This window comes from Ochotona curzoniae, unplaced genomic scaffold (genome assembly GCF_017591425.1).
Source record: "Ochotona curzoniae isolate NIBS_2020 unplaced genomic scaffold, NIBS_Ocur_1.0 contig_1, whole genome shotgun sequence".
Taxonomy (NCBI): domain Eukaryota; kingdom Metazoa; phylum Chordata; class Mammalia; order Lagomorpha; family Ochotonidae; genus Ochotona; species Ochotona curzoniae.
This window is the reverse complement of record NW_024464918.1, coordinates 5,267,945-5,284,833: the sequence shown is the minus strand read 5'-3', so window position 1 is coordinate 5,284,833 and position 16,889 is coordinate 5,267,945. Positions and strand designations below refer to the sequence as shown.

The following is a 16,889-nucleotide window of genomic DNA, read 5'->3' as shown; positions in this document are numbered from 1 at the left end:
CTGTGCCTCAGGTGATTCAGCCACTGATAGCCATCACCCTTTCACACATCATAAGGTTTTCTCCAGATTAGGAAGTGTGAAGGTTCTTGTTGGGAAAATTCACCAGTGAGATCCCACCAGTTTCTTTTATTGCTGTTACTATTATTATTGTTTTTATGATATAGTTCCATAGGTCCCCTTCCGCCTCCTACTTTCCCCCCCCTCAATTTCCTCTTTATTATTACATTGTATAGCCTTTCATGAACAGTCATAAGACTATCATTTTGCTATTTAAGTGTGTCTTGACATTGTAGGTGTGGACAATGGCAGAGAATCCAGCATCCTGTTGTCAAGATGTTTTAGTTTCATTGGGATTCAATCTTTGATTTGGAAGTAGAGATGCATACTGCATTGTGTCTTCACACCTGGAAATGATAGTCCCTGTTATATAGTTACTATACATCTCCTTAAATAAAAAGCCATAAAACAAAATTGAAAACAGAAAAGCAGAAAATTTATAGTAACATGAAATTAAAATAACATGCTATAGAATGCCATATGTGTCATTCTATAAAATGAAAAAGAAAAGAAAAAAAAACCTTCTTGAAGAAAATGATGCTCCTTTATGACCTATGTGTCACTGAAGAAATTAATAAGAAAAAAAGAAAACTTTTTTGAAGAAATGACAAAAACAAAAATATCAAAACTCATGACATGTAGCAAAAACAGTATTAACAGGGACATTTATAACATCAGATGCTTACAAATAATCAAAATGCCTCAAATAAATGATTAATAATGCATCTCAAGGACTTATTTAAAAAGCAAAATGAACAGGAAGGAAGAAATATCAAATTCACAGCAAAAATAATTGGAATTGAAACTAACAAACTGCAAATTGTAACAAGAGCCAGTTTTTAAGAAGAATAGTGAAACAAACTTTTAGCCGTAATAACAAAGGAAAACATGAAGGAAAAGCCAATTAAAATTAGAAAGGAAAGAAGAATAACTCCTACTTTGTGCTACTTATGTGTGTCATGACACTATTGGTACAGGCAATATAAAAAGTCTAATATTTTGTTGTGTAGATAGTTAGAAGTTTCATGGTGAGTCTGCTTTTATTGCGTAGCAGGGGTATATTCTGTAGATTTTCTTTGATTCCTGGTACTCTGGTCTCTATTGTATCCTTCGTTTGGTCTTACCAATGTCTGTTCCAGCATGGCCTCCTCAGAGAGGCCTCCTCAGTGCCTGACATCTCTCTGAGGATCATCCCACCACCACTTGTTGAGGTTACTTCAGGACACTCCACCATTTGTAATCATCGTTCTCATTTGTCTACATCTGTGTTTTCTCTCTTTCCTCCTGTAAAATATGGCCTTTCTTAGTGCAAAGACCTTGTACTCACAGAGGCTGTATCCTCCGTGCTTGGCACCTGGTAGGTAGGTCAGCTTGGGGAGATGATGTCTGTCTGCCTGAGGCCTGAAGGACCCACCCTGCTGGCAGCTGTGACCTACAAGTGTTTTCGCTGAGCTGAAAGGTTGAACATTGTCTCTGATCAGGATTCTCTCACATTTCCTTGCATTCAGATCAGGCAACTGAACTGTAGGAATCAGCTGCTGGCTTATCCATGCCAAATTTCATGAGTAGCATTTTCAAGGGCACCTTAATTCAGTCCCTAAACCTCTGTTGCTTCAAGCAAGACCCAAGGCGATGAGTTGAGAACCTAAAGTCATGGTGCGCATCAGCCTGGAACTCACGGTGACTGACAACAGAGCCCACCTGTGCAGCCACTGCCACATACTGGCTGTGCAGCTTTGTCAAGCACCAGGACTTGATGGCTGTCTGCCTGGGTCTGGGCAAGAGTTTCTCCTGGCATTATAAATCTTTGATATGGGACAAAACATGACATTTGTTTGATTTCCTTCCAAATGTAGTTCAGATGCCTGCAGCCTCTGGTGGCAGCTGTTTTCAAGGAAATTAATATGGCCATCGTTTTTCTTGATGGGGCAGCAGTGGCTGTGTTGTGACCATAGAAGTGTAAGCTGGTTTGGTCTTCTCCTTAGCCATCATCAATGTCTGCCTGGGACCTTACCTTCTGCCTCTGTGGTCTCCGGGGACTACTCAATTCTTCGGTCCTTCTTACAGTTGTACCCTATGTTTCTAGAAGCAAATCTGAATGGGAGAAATGCCCAAAGGTTGAGAAAGTTTGAGCTTCTGAGCTGAGTGACTTCAAGGACATTGCTTTGCCTCACGGAAATTCAGTTTCCTCAATATAGTATCTGGTCATTAATCCATTGGCGATTGAGGGGTCTAATGGAGTTAGAGCACTTAGAATAGCGCCAGAAGCAAAGTGGCTATCTAATAAGTGTTAACTCCTTATAATCAAAATTATGATAATACTGATGGCCCTTAATTGGCGAAGGCTGGTGTCAGTGAATGATAAACAAAAGAGCAGGAAGGTGTTCAGGCCACAGCAGCATTGCCTGGGATTGTCACACCTGTAAGAGTCTGCAAGTGGCCAACATTTGAAAAGAAAATATCCCCCTTTCTAACAAGGCTTGCATCTTCCATGGATATGTATTGAAAAGCACCTGTCACAAAACAAGATCATTTTTCAGCCTTATCTTTGTTCTCTCCTGCCTCCCATGTGAGATCGGATTTGCTTTCTGTCCCCTGCCTGCAACACGCCTTGTCTCCTTCTTACAGTTTCATTAATTATGCATTTAATATCAGCAGGAACAGCATCCATCACTGAACGCTGCTGGCCTTGGCAGCTGCTGTCCAGAAGAGGGGCAGATGCAATGAGGTTATCCCTAATATCTTTTCCGGAAATGTGGCTTTGAGATTCAAAGGGTAGAAGCAAGAAGCTCAGTGGGTGCCAGTCATCTATGGGTGACAAGCCTTGAGAATTACAAAGATAACATTTGCTTGAGACTAAGATCATTTGCATATTTGGGCCCTATTCAGCATGCTGGATCCTGGTCATTTCCATGTATGTACGCAGGGGAAAACAAGAAGACAGATCAATTTGGCACAGTTTAAGAGAAATTCTTATGCACCCAGACTATTGCCACGTGCTTTGAGGAACTGAGAAGCAAAGGATTTAGGAGTCTTAGTGAAAGACTCAGGAAACTCATCCTCTAGCCTTGGAGCTTTTGAAGGTGACTTTCTTTAGATTTCTTAGGCTATTGTCATCTTTATCATAATCCTGTTGGGTTGAGGTACATCCATCCCACTAGTGAATAAACAGAGATGAGAGAAGTGGCTGACTTTTTGTTAAAAATCCATCTAGCTGCTAAGCAGCACTGCTGGGATTTGACCTAAGGACTGTGTGCAAGCTCCTTCTATATATGACATTGTATTCCCTCTTCAACAGGGGCCTTTGGATGCTGGGAGGCAGCTCTATCTGGCTCCAGAAACACTCTCTGCCCGTTCTTGGCCTTCCTAACCCGTGGCTAGAGAGCTCAACGATGGCTGGTTACAGCATTAGGCTCTCCTTGTAGGAAACTCTGATTGACCCTGGAAATGCTTTCCAGCTCCAGGAAAATTGTTCCTATGTCAGCAGCTCTATGATTGGCACTAAGAGCCTTGTGTCAATCTGGAAAGCTCTAATTGGCTCTTGGTGTTATTCCTGCCTTAGCTTCGTGGCATTTTTAGACCAGTTTCTGAGGTCCAGCTGGTCAGGGGCTCATTTTTCAACCAGTACATTAGGTCTTACGAAGTGGAAAATATCCAGAATATTCTCAACCATTAGTGTGGCAACGAAAGCCAGATTAGTGTTTACAAAGAAAAATGCAGCCATTAATGACCAAAAAAAGCAAGCAAGAAAGAGAAAAAAGCCAGGTAGAGACACACAGCACACACAGAGGGGTAGTCTTCAAAGCAGATAAAAAGTCCATGCATCACCAGGAGTCTCATGGTGGAATGGTCACTCCAGGCAAGCAGATGATCATGTCCCTGGGGACAGTTTTCCCAGCCCTGTGTGTAGTCGTCCACCAAAGGGCCATACTTGGAACCTCCCACTGCGGATTCAGCAACAATCCCAGGGTGGTCATGGCAGTGGTGCTCTCGCTTCTCAGAGAAGGCCAGCCCAGCTGCAATTGCAGCAACAATGCCTGCTGGTCTCTTTTTAAATTTTTATTTAAATTTGGGATAAAGAATAATTCAAAGCCATTCAGAACGAATCGTGCAGGATCCAATATCCCTCCCTTGATCTCTGCTATAAAAATTGCAAAGTATTCGTTGAAGCAGTAGAAACCTTAACCAGACACAAAGACTAGAGGAAGCTGAGGAAGCGGAAAAGCGGCTTTAGCAGAACATGGCACTTAAGAATGCAAGTCCTGAAGCTGGTGTGATGGCACGGTCGGCTGCCCCTCTACCTGCAGTGCCATTATCCCATATATCACATATGGTCTGTCTTGGCTTCTTCACTCACTTCCCATCCAATTCCCTGCTTATGGCCTAGGAGAACCTTGGAGATTGAGTCAAGACCTGCACCCACATGAGAAAACCAGAGGAAGCTCCTGGTTCCTGGCTTTGGATTGGGTTAGCTTTGGTTGGCCGTTTGGACCATTGAGAAGTGAATCAATGAAAGGACTCTCTCTGTTTCTCTCTGTCACTCTGCCTTTCAAATAAAAGTAGAATAAATCTTAAAAAAAATGCAAGTCCTAGGATAGCGTAAAGTTGGATCCAAATGCCATTTGTACCATGTTGCAGCTGTGGGACTTTGAGTAATTATTTAACCTCTAAAACTTTAGTTTCCTAATCGCTAAATGGCGGTGAGTGATACTACAAGTTTTGTAATTCCTTTAGAGGTTCTAAGCAGAATGCACACAGATCCTGGGTCTCTAGTGAACTTACCAGATGCTTCCTGAATACTGGCGAGGGCTGTATGTACAATAGTGAATAAAGAAGTCAGGTTCTGCTCTGTGTGATGCCTGCATCTCACAGAAGAGACAGCAAATAAACTGATTTTCTTTGAAATACCTCATAAATCTAGGGAACAGGTGTCATGAATAAAGAGTGGACTTACTCTAGTCTGATTGAAGAAGGTAAGACTTATCCAAAAAAGTGATGTTTGAGCGTCCTGGGCAGAATTGCCTTGTTGAGTTCCTGTAATTATGTCCTGAAGATTCTACTTTCCTCATTTTCCAGAAGAAAAACTTAAGACTCGGAGAGAGAGAGAGAGTGACATGACCCTAACAATGGAGCTGGTGGTTGGATTGGGAGCCTTCCAGGCAACTGGATAGTGCCTGTGAAAACAAACTACAAATACAACAAACAGCAACACAACCGCCATAGACCCTGTGACTTAGCAGTTCCAGCTCTTGGAATACTTACTACAAATATAGTTTCCCATGCATCTTTGGATGTTCGAACAAGGATGTTGATTACAGCACTGTTGCTAGAGACAAAAAAAGTTGGAGCCAAGTGAAATGTCTCTAAATAGAGAATTGGTTAAAATTACAGTACAGTCTTATAGCACAGTACCATTTAGCAATAAAGGAGTGGAGCAGAACTGTGTATGTTAATATGGAAACATTTGCAAGAGAGAAAAAAACCCAAGTACAGCAGACTAAATTAAAAAGATCTTTATGTATACACTCATATTTGTTTATGAACAGAAAATGTCTGAAAAGACATCCAAAAAGCCGTTAATATTTCTTCTGGGAAATTAAATGAGAGTCCAAAGCAGGATAGAAAAGAATTTTTTACTCGTTAATTTTTTAAGCCATGTGTCGATATCATTTTTTAATTTTTGAGTTAATTAAAAATAACTCAGTTCTCATTACATCTGCCAACAGTGTGACTTCAGAGAGTGATTTAACTTTTCTGAACCTTATTGTTTAAATCTGTGAAATAAATGGAGGGTTTGTCAGCATAGAGGTTTCTAGGTCTGACCCCCTGGGGATTGTGACGCAGGTGGTCTGATGGCAGAGACCATAGAATTTGCATTTCTAACATGTTCCCAGGTCTCCTGCTGCTCCAGGAACCATGCTTGGAAACCTTTTGAACTAAAGGGAAGGAGTCATGTTTTAAGACAGGATGAATTGTAGGCCGGTCCCCTGAGCTACAGGGGGAATTAGAAAGGGCATCACCCTCTAATTCCTCGGTAGAAATCCAGGTCACCTGGACTCCCCGCAGGAGGTGAAGTGGTTATTTATTTATTTTTGAGGCACAACAACCAAAAATAAGTAAATAAAACCGGCTTAGAATGCTCTGGTTCAGGCTCATCCTGATGCTATTGTGGAAGAGGGGACATGGTCAGTGCCCAGAGAAATTCACCCATTGTCCTGCTTTTGGCTAGGATGCTCATTTCCTAGTCAGTGCCAGTTAGAAAATTGCAGTGCACACAATAAACTGGTGCTGCCTCTGTCTTCTGCCATTTTCATAAATTATTCACATTACCCAGCATTTAATAAGCCTCGCCCTTCACACCCTCTTCATGACTGTTCTCTTTCATTTACAGCTGTGGAACAACTATTTTCATCTGGCCGTGGCATTTATCACTCAGGATTCTCTGCAGCTGGAGCAGTTCTCGCATGCCAAGTACAACAAAATTCTGAATAAGTAAGGTGGCATGCCTGGGTTTCCTGGAAGCGGGGAGGAGTTCTTTGGGCTACTCCAAGCTAGTGCCTGAAGCACACATTTTTGTTCCTCCTAGGTATGGGGACATGAGACGGTTAATTGGCTTCTCCATCCGTGATATGTGGTACAAGCTGGGTGAGTAGGCACACAGATACACAGATACACCTGCACAGCCCAACTCCTTCCTCAAGACCACCTGTTAGCGAGCCACAGAGCTTTCGACAGCAAGAGCTTGGAATCTTGATTTATCACTGTGCATGCTCCTGGTCCTGATGAGCATCTTAATGACAGAGGGTTGCTACTCCCATCTCCCCGGGCCGCTAAGAATCTGCTTCTGCTTGATACCCTCAAGGAACTGCAAAGTCAAATTGGAATTTCTAAGAGGCAGGGACAGGCATGGCTGTTAGGAGAACTCACATCCCCCTACTTCGTCAACTCACTGCTGATGGATGGGTGATTCTACTCCCTGCATCCCAATTCTTACATGAGGTGATCTCATGACTCTCCAACCTTAGTGGGAAGAATTGGATCTCTAGAAGATGAGAGGGTCTTTTGACCTGAAAGGTGACCCCAGGAGTTATCCTTACCTCCATGGGCAACAGGAATCATGCATAATTAGGTGAGTGGTAGGAAGATGCAGAAGATGGCACCAGGAGACTTTAGTAAGTCTGAGTGAGGCCCGTGCTAAGGTGGCCATGTTTAATCTTTGCATCACCTCTTACAAGATAGAAACCCTTCCCAGCTACCCTCCTTTTGTTGATCAGGAAAGGAAATAATTTGGTTAACATCAAATAACTGGAGGTCTCAGAGCATGGTTTTGATTTCAGGAGGACAGGGGCCGTAAACATTGTCCACAGCCTGAACCCTGCTGTGTAAATCTGTGCTGAAGGATGCAGGACCTTATTGTGAAATCTATGGAAGAATGAATGAATGAGTAACCAAGAGGAATGCCTGTTTTCACCTCTGATTGTTGTGCTCCCTTCCAACCTATTGGTGGTGCCTAGAGCTCTCATCAGGGCTTGGCTGTTGACTGACTCCCAGAGATGCGTTTAGAGAGACTGCTCAACTCTTGGATTTAAACTCTACCTCAAATCCCTAGACTTTGCTTCTTGCTTCCCAACACCTCTTAGGGTTTGCCAGTCCCCATTGAGTGTTCTGAACAGCAGTCATTTGTCCTGGGGGAAAGCACAGCAAGGCGGATGAACTATTAGCCTGATTGTACGGTGGACTGGCAGCATCTAACTTGGGCTAAGAACAAACAAGGAGGTAGAGGTTGAGTCACAAGACCCAAGTAAGGGCCAAGGATCCAGGGCCAGAAAAGACTATATCTTCCTTGAGCCTTGCCCTGTCACTCACAGACCTTGAGCCCCAAAGCCAGGAATTTGACATCCCTGATCCTGTGCTGGGAAAACAGTTCCTTCTCACGGTTTTAATTCTAAGGGTCAGAAAAGCAAAAACAGGACAGGTGAAACCATAGATGCCAGCACACCCATGCCAGAGATTTTACCCTCATTAGGGGAAGCAATTCTGTTCTGGCTCCTTCATCAAAGCCAGGCATTTCTCAGTAAAGCCTGAAGGGCATGGACAAGACGAGTAATGTAGATCAAAGCAACTGCGATGTGTTTTAGATCTCCAGAATTCCATTCTATCAGCTGTCAGCATTTGGGGTGGGATTACCCTTTATTGTAAGGACTGTCCTGTGAATTTGTGCTGTATTAAGCAATCTCTCTGGCCTTCACCCTCTAAGCTCTCATTTCCTTAGCTGTGAAAATGAAAAATTGTCTGAGTGTTGTCACGTGTCCCCTTGGGGAGGAGGGCTACCCTCTCTGCCATTTTCCTAGAAGCACATGTCTTTTTCAGTCTGTCTTTTGTTTCTCCGCTTTGAATGTGGACAGGGAATTAAGAAATAATTAATATTTCATCTGCCATTGCTTTGCCATAGGGTAAAACACAATCACAAAGCGAGTGTGAGGCTAGGTCGTAACAAGCACCTGACCTCGAAATCTGGAGGATGGCAAGCAGCAGGAGCTGGGGCCCAGGGGTGCAGATGGGGTGCAGAGAAAGGTACAGTTGCTGTCCTTCTCTAGCTAATAGCTGCCCCACCGGGATGCAAGTCCAGGGTTGTTTTGTCTTCATTTTTTTTTTTAATTTAGAACATTGGGTTTTATATTATATTTCCAATGAATGAATATTAATGCAAGTTTCAAAACACTAGAGATGCCCCACAGAAAGGTGAGGCCCAGATTCTGTTTTGCTTAGGAGCTGGCTTGTTATCTATGCAATGGTAGAGACCCACTCGAGCTGCAGTGGGCTTTCCTTCCTCAGCTCTGCAGGCAGGCCTTGCCAGAACTGCAAATCAGTGAGCTTTGCCCTGTTTGTCTGCAGTCCCTTCACACAGCCTGCTCTTTTCTGAATGTCCTTCATTGCCATTGTTTTGCATAGAGATTTTATTTAGATATAGATTATGTTTTGGCAGGCACGCCTGCACTCCCAATTATGCTGATGAATGAAAAGATGTTACCAAATATTCCACCTGCTTAGAATCACAGCACATCAGAGCTGGAAGGGCCCTTTGGAGATCATATTGTCCAGCATTTTTCAAGCGTTTATTTTTAGCTGAGGGCCAATAAAAAATATATCTCATGCTTGATATGTAAATTGGAAGGAAGCAGAGATATTATAATTGAAGTGAGCTGGGAGTCCAGAGCCATGATGATAAACGGCACCTGAGCATCCCACATAGTCCCTTGAGGGTTCTTGATGGAATGGGAGGCAGGAAAAAAGCTTGGCAGGAAATACTTAAAAGCTACTGGTGTGGTACAACACACAACTTTATCCCTGAGGAAACTTCATTCTAGAGAGAAGAGGTTTGTACAAGGTCAATTAGTGGATTAAAGGCAATCATATTGTGTGTTTCAAGGAAGGTGTTTATTGGAAAAATTGCTGAAGAACCAGGTTATAGAAGGACAGGATCCAGAGCCTTGGGAGGATATAGGGCAAGCAGAGCAACCTCCAATATTGCCCACAAGTTGCTCCCTTTCTGCATACCCTGCTAGAGATGCAGACTCCAGAAGACACTATTCCATTGGCTTTCCTTGGATGACCTCTTGATATTTCCATCAAGCTAATAACCATTAGTGGAGGTAAAGTTCCCCTATGTGAACTCAAGGATGATACTGCTGTAAGAAGGAGTTACAGACAGAGGTCGGATGAAATCCACAGATTTCCACTGCAGAAGACAAGACATAAACGATGCTTCTCACAGATTACCAAGCTCTCACACCTGGCCAGGCCCATAGGGAAGAGTAAAGTACAGCAGCCTGAAGTGGTCTCCCTGCTCATACAGACCTTCCACTCAATGGTTATATGCCCGTCTCCTTGCTTGTCTTTTGCAGACAAGAGAAAGTAGAGGCAGAAAGATTCCAAGGCCACTCTCTATGAGATGCAAGTATTGACATGTCTTCTCCATGTTAATCGTTAATAAACACCAGGAATGCATGCTTCTGTACATTGGGAGCCAATATAACGAGACATTGTGTCATAGTATCTTTGGAAGTGCATGCAACTCCTGTATTGTCCAAGACAGAGTAAAATTTAGAAGTATCAGTGGCAGACTGCTGATTGACCGTCAATAGCTATTCTGTTCTTCCTAAGTAAGCATGGATTATTTTTGGTGGGTGGGGGAATATTAGTAGTTTTGCCAGGTAGTAACCATGTGACTAAGCTCTGTGTACATTGTAGAGCTTTTCTCTGATATCAGAATTATTTCCCAATTAAAAAAAAAATAAGGCATGGAAAAGGAGAAACTGATGTTTACCCATAGATCTTTTCCGTGTCCTCCATCGCAGAAATAACAATATTCCTACAGAAGGAAAAGTTGCCTGAAGCCATGATGAACTGCTAAGGATAGAGGGACAGCTTGGGGGCAGATTATCTGTCAACTTCTTGTTAAGGAAGAAAATTAACTCTTGAATGCAGCCAGGCCAGTCAAGTTTCTGTTACATCCTCACATGATGAATGGTCCAAGTCAGCCCTTGACTTTATCAGTGAAGGGCCCACAATGGCCAGGTTGGGGCAGGCGGAAGCCAGGACTCTTGGACTGCACCTGAGCCTGTCATTGGAATATGTTTTCCCAGGCATATTAGCAGGGAACTGGATCTCAAGTAGAGCTGCCAGGACTTGAACTGGTGCCCGTATGTGATGCCTGTGCCCCAGGCAGTGGGTTAACCCATTGTGTCTCAACACTGGCTCCACAAACTATTTTCAAAGGATGTGAAATAGTCAACTGTGTTTTTCAAAGATTATGGATAGTGAGTAAATCATCACAAATATTAATATTTACATTTTGTGTCACTGTTGGAAACCATCAGGCCGTCATGATCAACTGCATTATCATCTTCTCATCAGGAGCGACATGAGCAACTCTGTGATTAGAAGATGGTTAATTCCAAAGCTGTGATCTCAGGCTTGAGGATTACTTAACTTTCTTCTGAGCAGCGTACAGATGTGTGTGTATGTGTGTGTGTATGTGTGAGAGAGAGAGAGAGAGAGAGAGAGCAAGAGAGGGAGATTTGCTTTGTTTTGGGAGAAAAGGTACAGACAGAGAAGTCTTAACAGGGAGTAGGAAAACATGTTGCTGTGGACTCGGCCATTAATGGGTTAATGCCATTTGTGCCTTTGAATCCTGGGATGATGCCAAATGTAACCTGCTCTTCCCAGTGCTGTAGCATCATAACATCTGATTTCTACTTGGTGTGAAGCCATGCACATTTTGCTAAAATGACTTTGCACTTAACCCTCCCACATTCACTTGGTTTAACACTGTGCTGCTGTGTTAACAGTCGGTGTGGGAAAGAAAAGCACGTCCCCGTGACTGGAGTCTTGGCCTCACACATGGGGAGGCTGCTCCTGGCAGGGCTGTGAGAGCACAGCAGTTGTTCCTCTCCAGCAGCTAGAGTGGCCAGGTCCAGCCGTGCTGGGAGCATTGCAGGGACATGAGGCATGATCCAGATCTGCATGGAGGAGCCTGCCGTCAAATCAGGAAAACAACAGAATCTGGTTATTTAAAATGAGTGGAATAGTAGGCACCCAGGAAATGAGACAGAAAGGAACTAAAAGAGAATTAAACCACTTGGGGAAATGGCTCCCAAATTTGTGACTCTTTGGGAGCCAAATGGCTTCCAAAAAGTGGCCCTTTCAGGATTCAAGAAAACATGGGCAAGTGGCAGATATTCCAGGAAACAACCAGCCTACTAAGCAAGTGTGGGTTTTTTAGGGCTGGGGAAAAAGCTCCCGGGAAGAAATGGGAGTTAAGATTAGAGATACTAAACACTGTGGTAGACAAAATAATAATTGCTCCCCCCACCAAAATGTCTTTGTCCAATACTCAGAACCCATCCAGCATATGACCCGACAGGGCAAAAGGAACTTTGCGATCGAATTATGGGTCTTGAACATGGTGAATATATCTTTACCATTTACATGAGTCCAAACCAATGTCAGCTTTCTTTTTTAATTGTTACTATTTCCCATGATTCAATTTTATTATAAGTATAGGGATTCTTCCCTCCCTCTTACCTTTCTCATTTTCCCCTTCCATTATTTCCCCCCATATTATCACAGTATTATAATCCATTAGTAACAGTTACAAGCTTAATATTCTGCTATTTAAGTGTATCATAGCATTTTAGGTTTAGGCAAAGGAAGAAAATCTAGTATTATACTGTCAAGGTATATTAACTGTTTCATTGGGAATTCTCCTCTTATTCAGGAGTAGAGATGCATATTGCAACATATCCTCACTTCCTGGTATGTTAGACTCCATTATATAGTTAATCTATGAAAATATATGTATATACATGTTTACATATATGTCTACTTGTTTTACATTATGCAGGAAGCTTGTTCCAATCAGAGAGAACATATGATATTTGTCCTTTTAAAACTGGCTTTAATTTCACTGAGCACAGTGGTCTCCTGCCGGAATCATTTTGTTGCAAGTGATATAATTTCATCTTTTTTATGTCTGTGAAATATTCCATGGAGTAGATGCACCCAATGTTGGCATTCTTACACAGAAACAGTTGAGGCAGGAGAGTCAGATTTAGGGTGACATTTCAAGAAGCTACACTGCTGGCTACAAAGAGGAAGGGGCCGTGAGCTTGGGAGCAGAAGCAACGTCTAGAAGCTGGAAAGCAAGAGGAGCTCTTTTGAAAGATGCTCAGTCCTGCCCATACCTGGAATTCCTTTACCCTAATGAAACTGTTTACATGTTTCTCACCCCCCTAGAAATGGAAGATAATAAATTTGTGTTGTTTTTAGATACTAAGTTTGCAATGATTTATCACAGCAACAACAGGAAACTAATATGAACACCCTCTCCATGCCAGGCAGTGTGCCAGTGGCTGGGGTGAGAATGGAGAACCAGTCAGAGATGCGGCTTCTGACCTCATGGATCATTGTCATTGCTGGTGGCAGAGTTATTTAGTTATGGTTGCAAAGGCAAACTGAATGCAAGGCAGCTATTCTATGACTTCTGCCTAGCAAGTGTGCCACAGGCCACAGCTACTGCCAGGGTCCTGTACGCCTGCCATCCTACATGAAATAGAATGTGAACCACCTGCTTAAGCGTATAAACTAAAGTGTCTATGTTTTAAAAGCATTCATGTCCGTTTTAATGATACAAATGTTCCTTGACTTACACTGAGGGTTCTATCTTAATAAATCCACCATAAGTTGAAAATTTCATGAGATCAAAAGTGCACTGAATATGTCTAGCCTGCTGAACATTACAGCTAAGCAACTCATCCCCCTGAAGGATGCTGGGTGTTTCTGTCCATGACCATGGTGCAAAGTAAGAGCTGTGCCTGCCCCCATAGGCCCACATGAGATGATTGGATCACGTATTGCCAGCTCTGAAAAAGGTCTAAATCCCAAATTCAAAATGTGATTTCCATTGAATGCATATAGCTTTTACATTATTGTAAAGTTTAAAAAAAGTCAAACCATTATAAGCCAGAAACTATCTGTATTTTGTTTTTCATGTTTCGAGATGTTATTGCTTCAACACATAACCAGTGTACAACAGACTTGATATTTGTTCTTCCCTACTAGAACTGACCCTTTGAAATCTGGTGGATGTTTTATAACTATAGTACATTTCAGTTGCACTAGTCATATTGCCAGCGACTTAGAGGATTCATGTGGCTGGTAGCTTTCATATTGAATAGTGTGGCTATAGAGAAGGAGGAAGGCTTTACTTCTGGGGCTTATGTTGGGTAGGAGTCAGAGTAGGACCAAGGAGAGGATGGCAAGGGCATTGTGACACGGAAGGCCTGGGGAGGAAGAAGCAGGTGTGCTGAGTGGAGGGAGACGATTCCATATGAGGAAGACAAAACAGAAGGCCAGAGACAGGATATGGAAAGGGAGCACTGGACCAGATGGCCTGCCTGTCTTAACCCCAAGAGTACCAGAAGCCATGGAAAGCTGTGCATCAGCATAATACAACTGGGGCTTTTTGACCATCCTTGAGGACAGACGACAAAAACAGTTTAATGGCATAGAGCAAAGTGCAGCCATGGCAGACAGCGTAAATCCATCCCAACTCTTTCCCAGACCAAGTCTTCGCTCGAAAGGGTAACTGGCATGGGAAAGTTCCATGCAAAGCTCAGGCAGCTCCATGAGGTTCGATGATATGTTTTTATGTTGCATTGTGCCGCTGACTACCACTATCATCTGCACGTCCAGATACTGTGCAAAGACATTCGTGTAATCCATTCTACAGAGCTTCTTAACAGTTTCAAAAGGCAGATATTAATATTTTTCTGATTTTACAGAGGGGATTGTGGAGGTTTAGAGGCATTAAGTCACAAGCAGGGCCAGAGATGGCACCTGACCCAGCATGTCCAGCTGCCAGACTATAAGGGCCGGGGTGGAAATCTGAGCCTCTACCCTTGCAGAGCCATGAGCAGAGACATGATTGCCTGGCCAGGAGGGAACCTGCCCATGCCTAAAATGGATGGAAGGCTACGGAAAACAGTGTTCACTCTCACACTTTTAAACTGAATGGGTTTGGTTTGTTTGTTTGTTTGTTTGTTTTGCTCACTAAGCCCAGCCTTAGTTCTGAGTCTCCAGAATGCTTGCTCTAGGATGCTCTGAAATCTGGAAGATTCTAACTTGCCCTCATCCACGTTCATTTCAGGATCTATGCCAGCCTTGGAAGAGCCGTGCAGTCTCATCCTCCTGGGGTCAGGGACTTGCTCAACTATATTCACAGTCAAGTGCTCAAACATTATTCTCACACACACGCACTTCCCTCCCTCCAAAGATCACCTTCTTAGCAACCTCTGACCCTTCTTAGTCTGTTCCTTAGCGAAGAGGTGGATGAGGCCATTTATGAGTTAGAAGCCAGAGAACACTGAGATTCCTTCCTATTCACACACCTAAATTGTTTTCTCTGAGTGCTCATTGTCACCAGATCCTTCCCCCAAACCTGTGTGACTCAGCGTTTGGATTTATCCTGCCTGCTCATTGCCAGTGTAACAGCCTTTTCTAATTGGCACCTATTCCAGTGAGATTCAGCTTCCTTGATATAAAAGACCCTCTAGCCATTTACCTTCCTCTTCTCAAATACAGCAGCAGCTGTGACTCTTGAATACCAGATTTTCTTTTCCACAAATGAGTCCTTACTCAATTAGCCACAGATGTGTGTATGTGTGTGTGTGTGCGTGCATGTGTGTGTACATTCACGCATATATAAAGATGTGTGCACTCATATGAATACATTCGGTATATCTGAAAACAAAATCCAATGTGCTGAAATTTCATTTTAGAGGTAAAGGAATCTGTTTTCTTTAGGGAGCCTTGTAAGGCCATTGAGATCACAGTGCATTTAGAGATCAACATCTCTTTTTCTTCGCTTTCCCTATTCTGTCAAATATCACCTCAACCATCTACAGAGAGTGCAGGTCAAAAGTGTCAGAGAAATCCCAAGTCCATAGTTTACTGCCTTCTATTTTAAACCATGTTCGATAAATCCTTATCATGACCAATGTCCTCCAGTATTCCAAAGGCCTTTGTTGTATAAGCAATTTCTCCATCCCATGGTGGCTTATCTGGTAGTTTCCTATTTACCTACTACCTATTATTGCACTTGACTTTGAATTTTAAAACCCCATTGTGGTTTGAAAAGACTTAAAGGATCTTGAAGGACAAAAATCAGAAACCTAGATTAGCAATTATTACAAATCTGCCTGAAAGAATGATTTTTGTCCCAATCCTGTTTGGGCCAGTGCAAAGACTCTAGGCTCAAATGTAATCCAAATGTGTCCCATAATGAAGCAGATATCCTGTAAAGGTTTCCTCGTCTTTCACTCAACTCTCTGCCTATCTGACATCACCACTTCATTCTTAGAAACTGAAAATATCCCTGGGATGATGCCTTTTTTATCTGTATTCTGGGGAAATACTCCCAACAATAAGCCTAATTTTGGCTGAATGAAAATTTGTTTTCTTGCTGCCTTCCCTGTCGGCTTATTCTCTCAGCTTAAATTGAAAGTAACTGCACCAAGCTACATGCCATACCACCTAGGTTTGGGTACCCACCAGGAACTCTCTATTCTCTACCCCAGGCAAAAACCACAACTGTTCATTCTGACAGTGGGCAAAACCCAGGTGGGCTATGAAGCCCAGGAAGAGAAAGAGATGAGTGAGTGCAATGCCTGAGGTGTCAGCTTTTCTTGAATGCACCTGCCCCAACTCCCCAGAAATCCCTAAAATTCCTGAGTGCTCCCCTTCATTCCTCACACCTGCAGCATCTGATATGTGTGACCTGAAACATCTGCTCGGTTCTGCTCATTTGACCCACCCTCAAATGGCAAGACAGCTTTAGGACCTTGGAAGCAAGCCACCATGCAGAGTGTAAAGGAAAAGGATCATGGAGATGCCTTGAGATGAGGCAGGAGAGGAAGAAATTGTGGCTCCTCTGACTCTGAGGGGTCTGAAACCTCACCCTTCCCCTGGCCACACTGCCATAGTAGGTTCTTCGCACTGAGTTTGGCCCATCTCATTTCTGGGAACAGTTAGCAAAAACGAGTTTTACAGATGCAGAATTCCACACACCTCTGTGCCATCCCTCACAGTTTCAGTCAGAGGCCCATTTGCAGAAGTGATAATGCAGGTGAAAAGCCTTGTAAACAGTAAGGAGCATTGCACATCCACATGATTATCCTTAATACCGTGGTCGGTTCGGGATGAAGCATGTGCCACTTCACGGCAATAATACATGTAAGGTGTTCCCCGTGAGCCTGCCTTTTGGTAAACAA

The 16,889-nt window shown here is 43.1% G+C and overlaps 1 protein-coding gene across 1 annotated transcript in view; it reads left to right on the top strand.

Annotated features, from left to right (window-relative positions):
- DOCK2 (dedicator of cytokinesis 2) overlaps positions 1–16,889 on the top strand; it is a 387,891-nt gene that overhangs the window by 315,785 nt on the left and 55,217 nt on the right. Inside the window, exons 31-32 of the mRNA XM_040982635.1 lie at positions 6,449–6,549; positions 6,644–6,702. Of these exons, the coding sequence (XP_040838569.1) occupies positions 6,449–6,549; positions 6,644–6,702 (160 nt within the window). The remainder of the gene's footprint in view (positions 1–6,448; positions 6,550–6,643; positions 6,703–16,889) is intronic.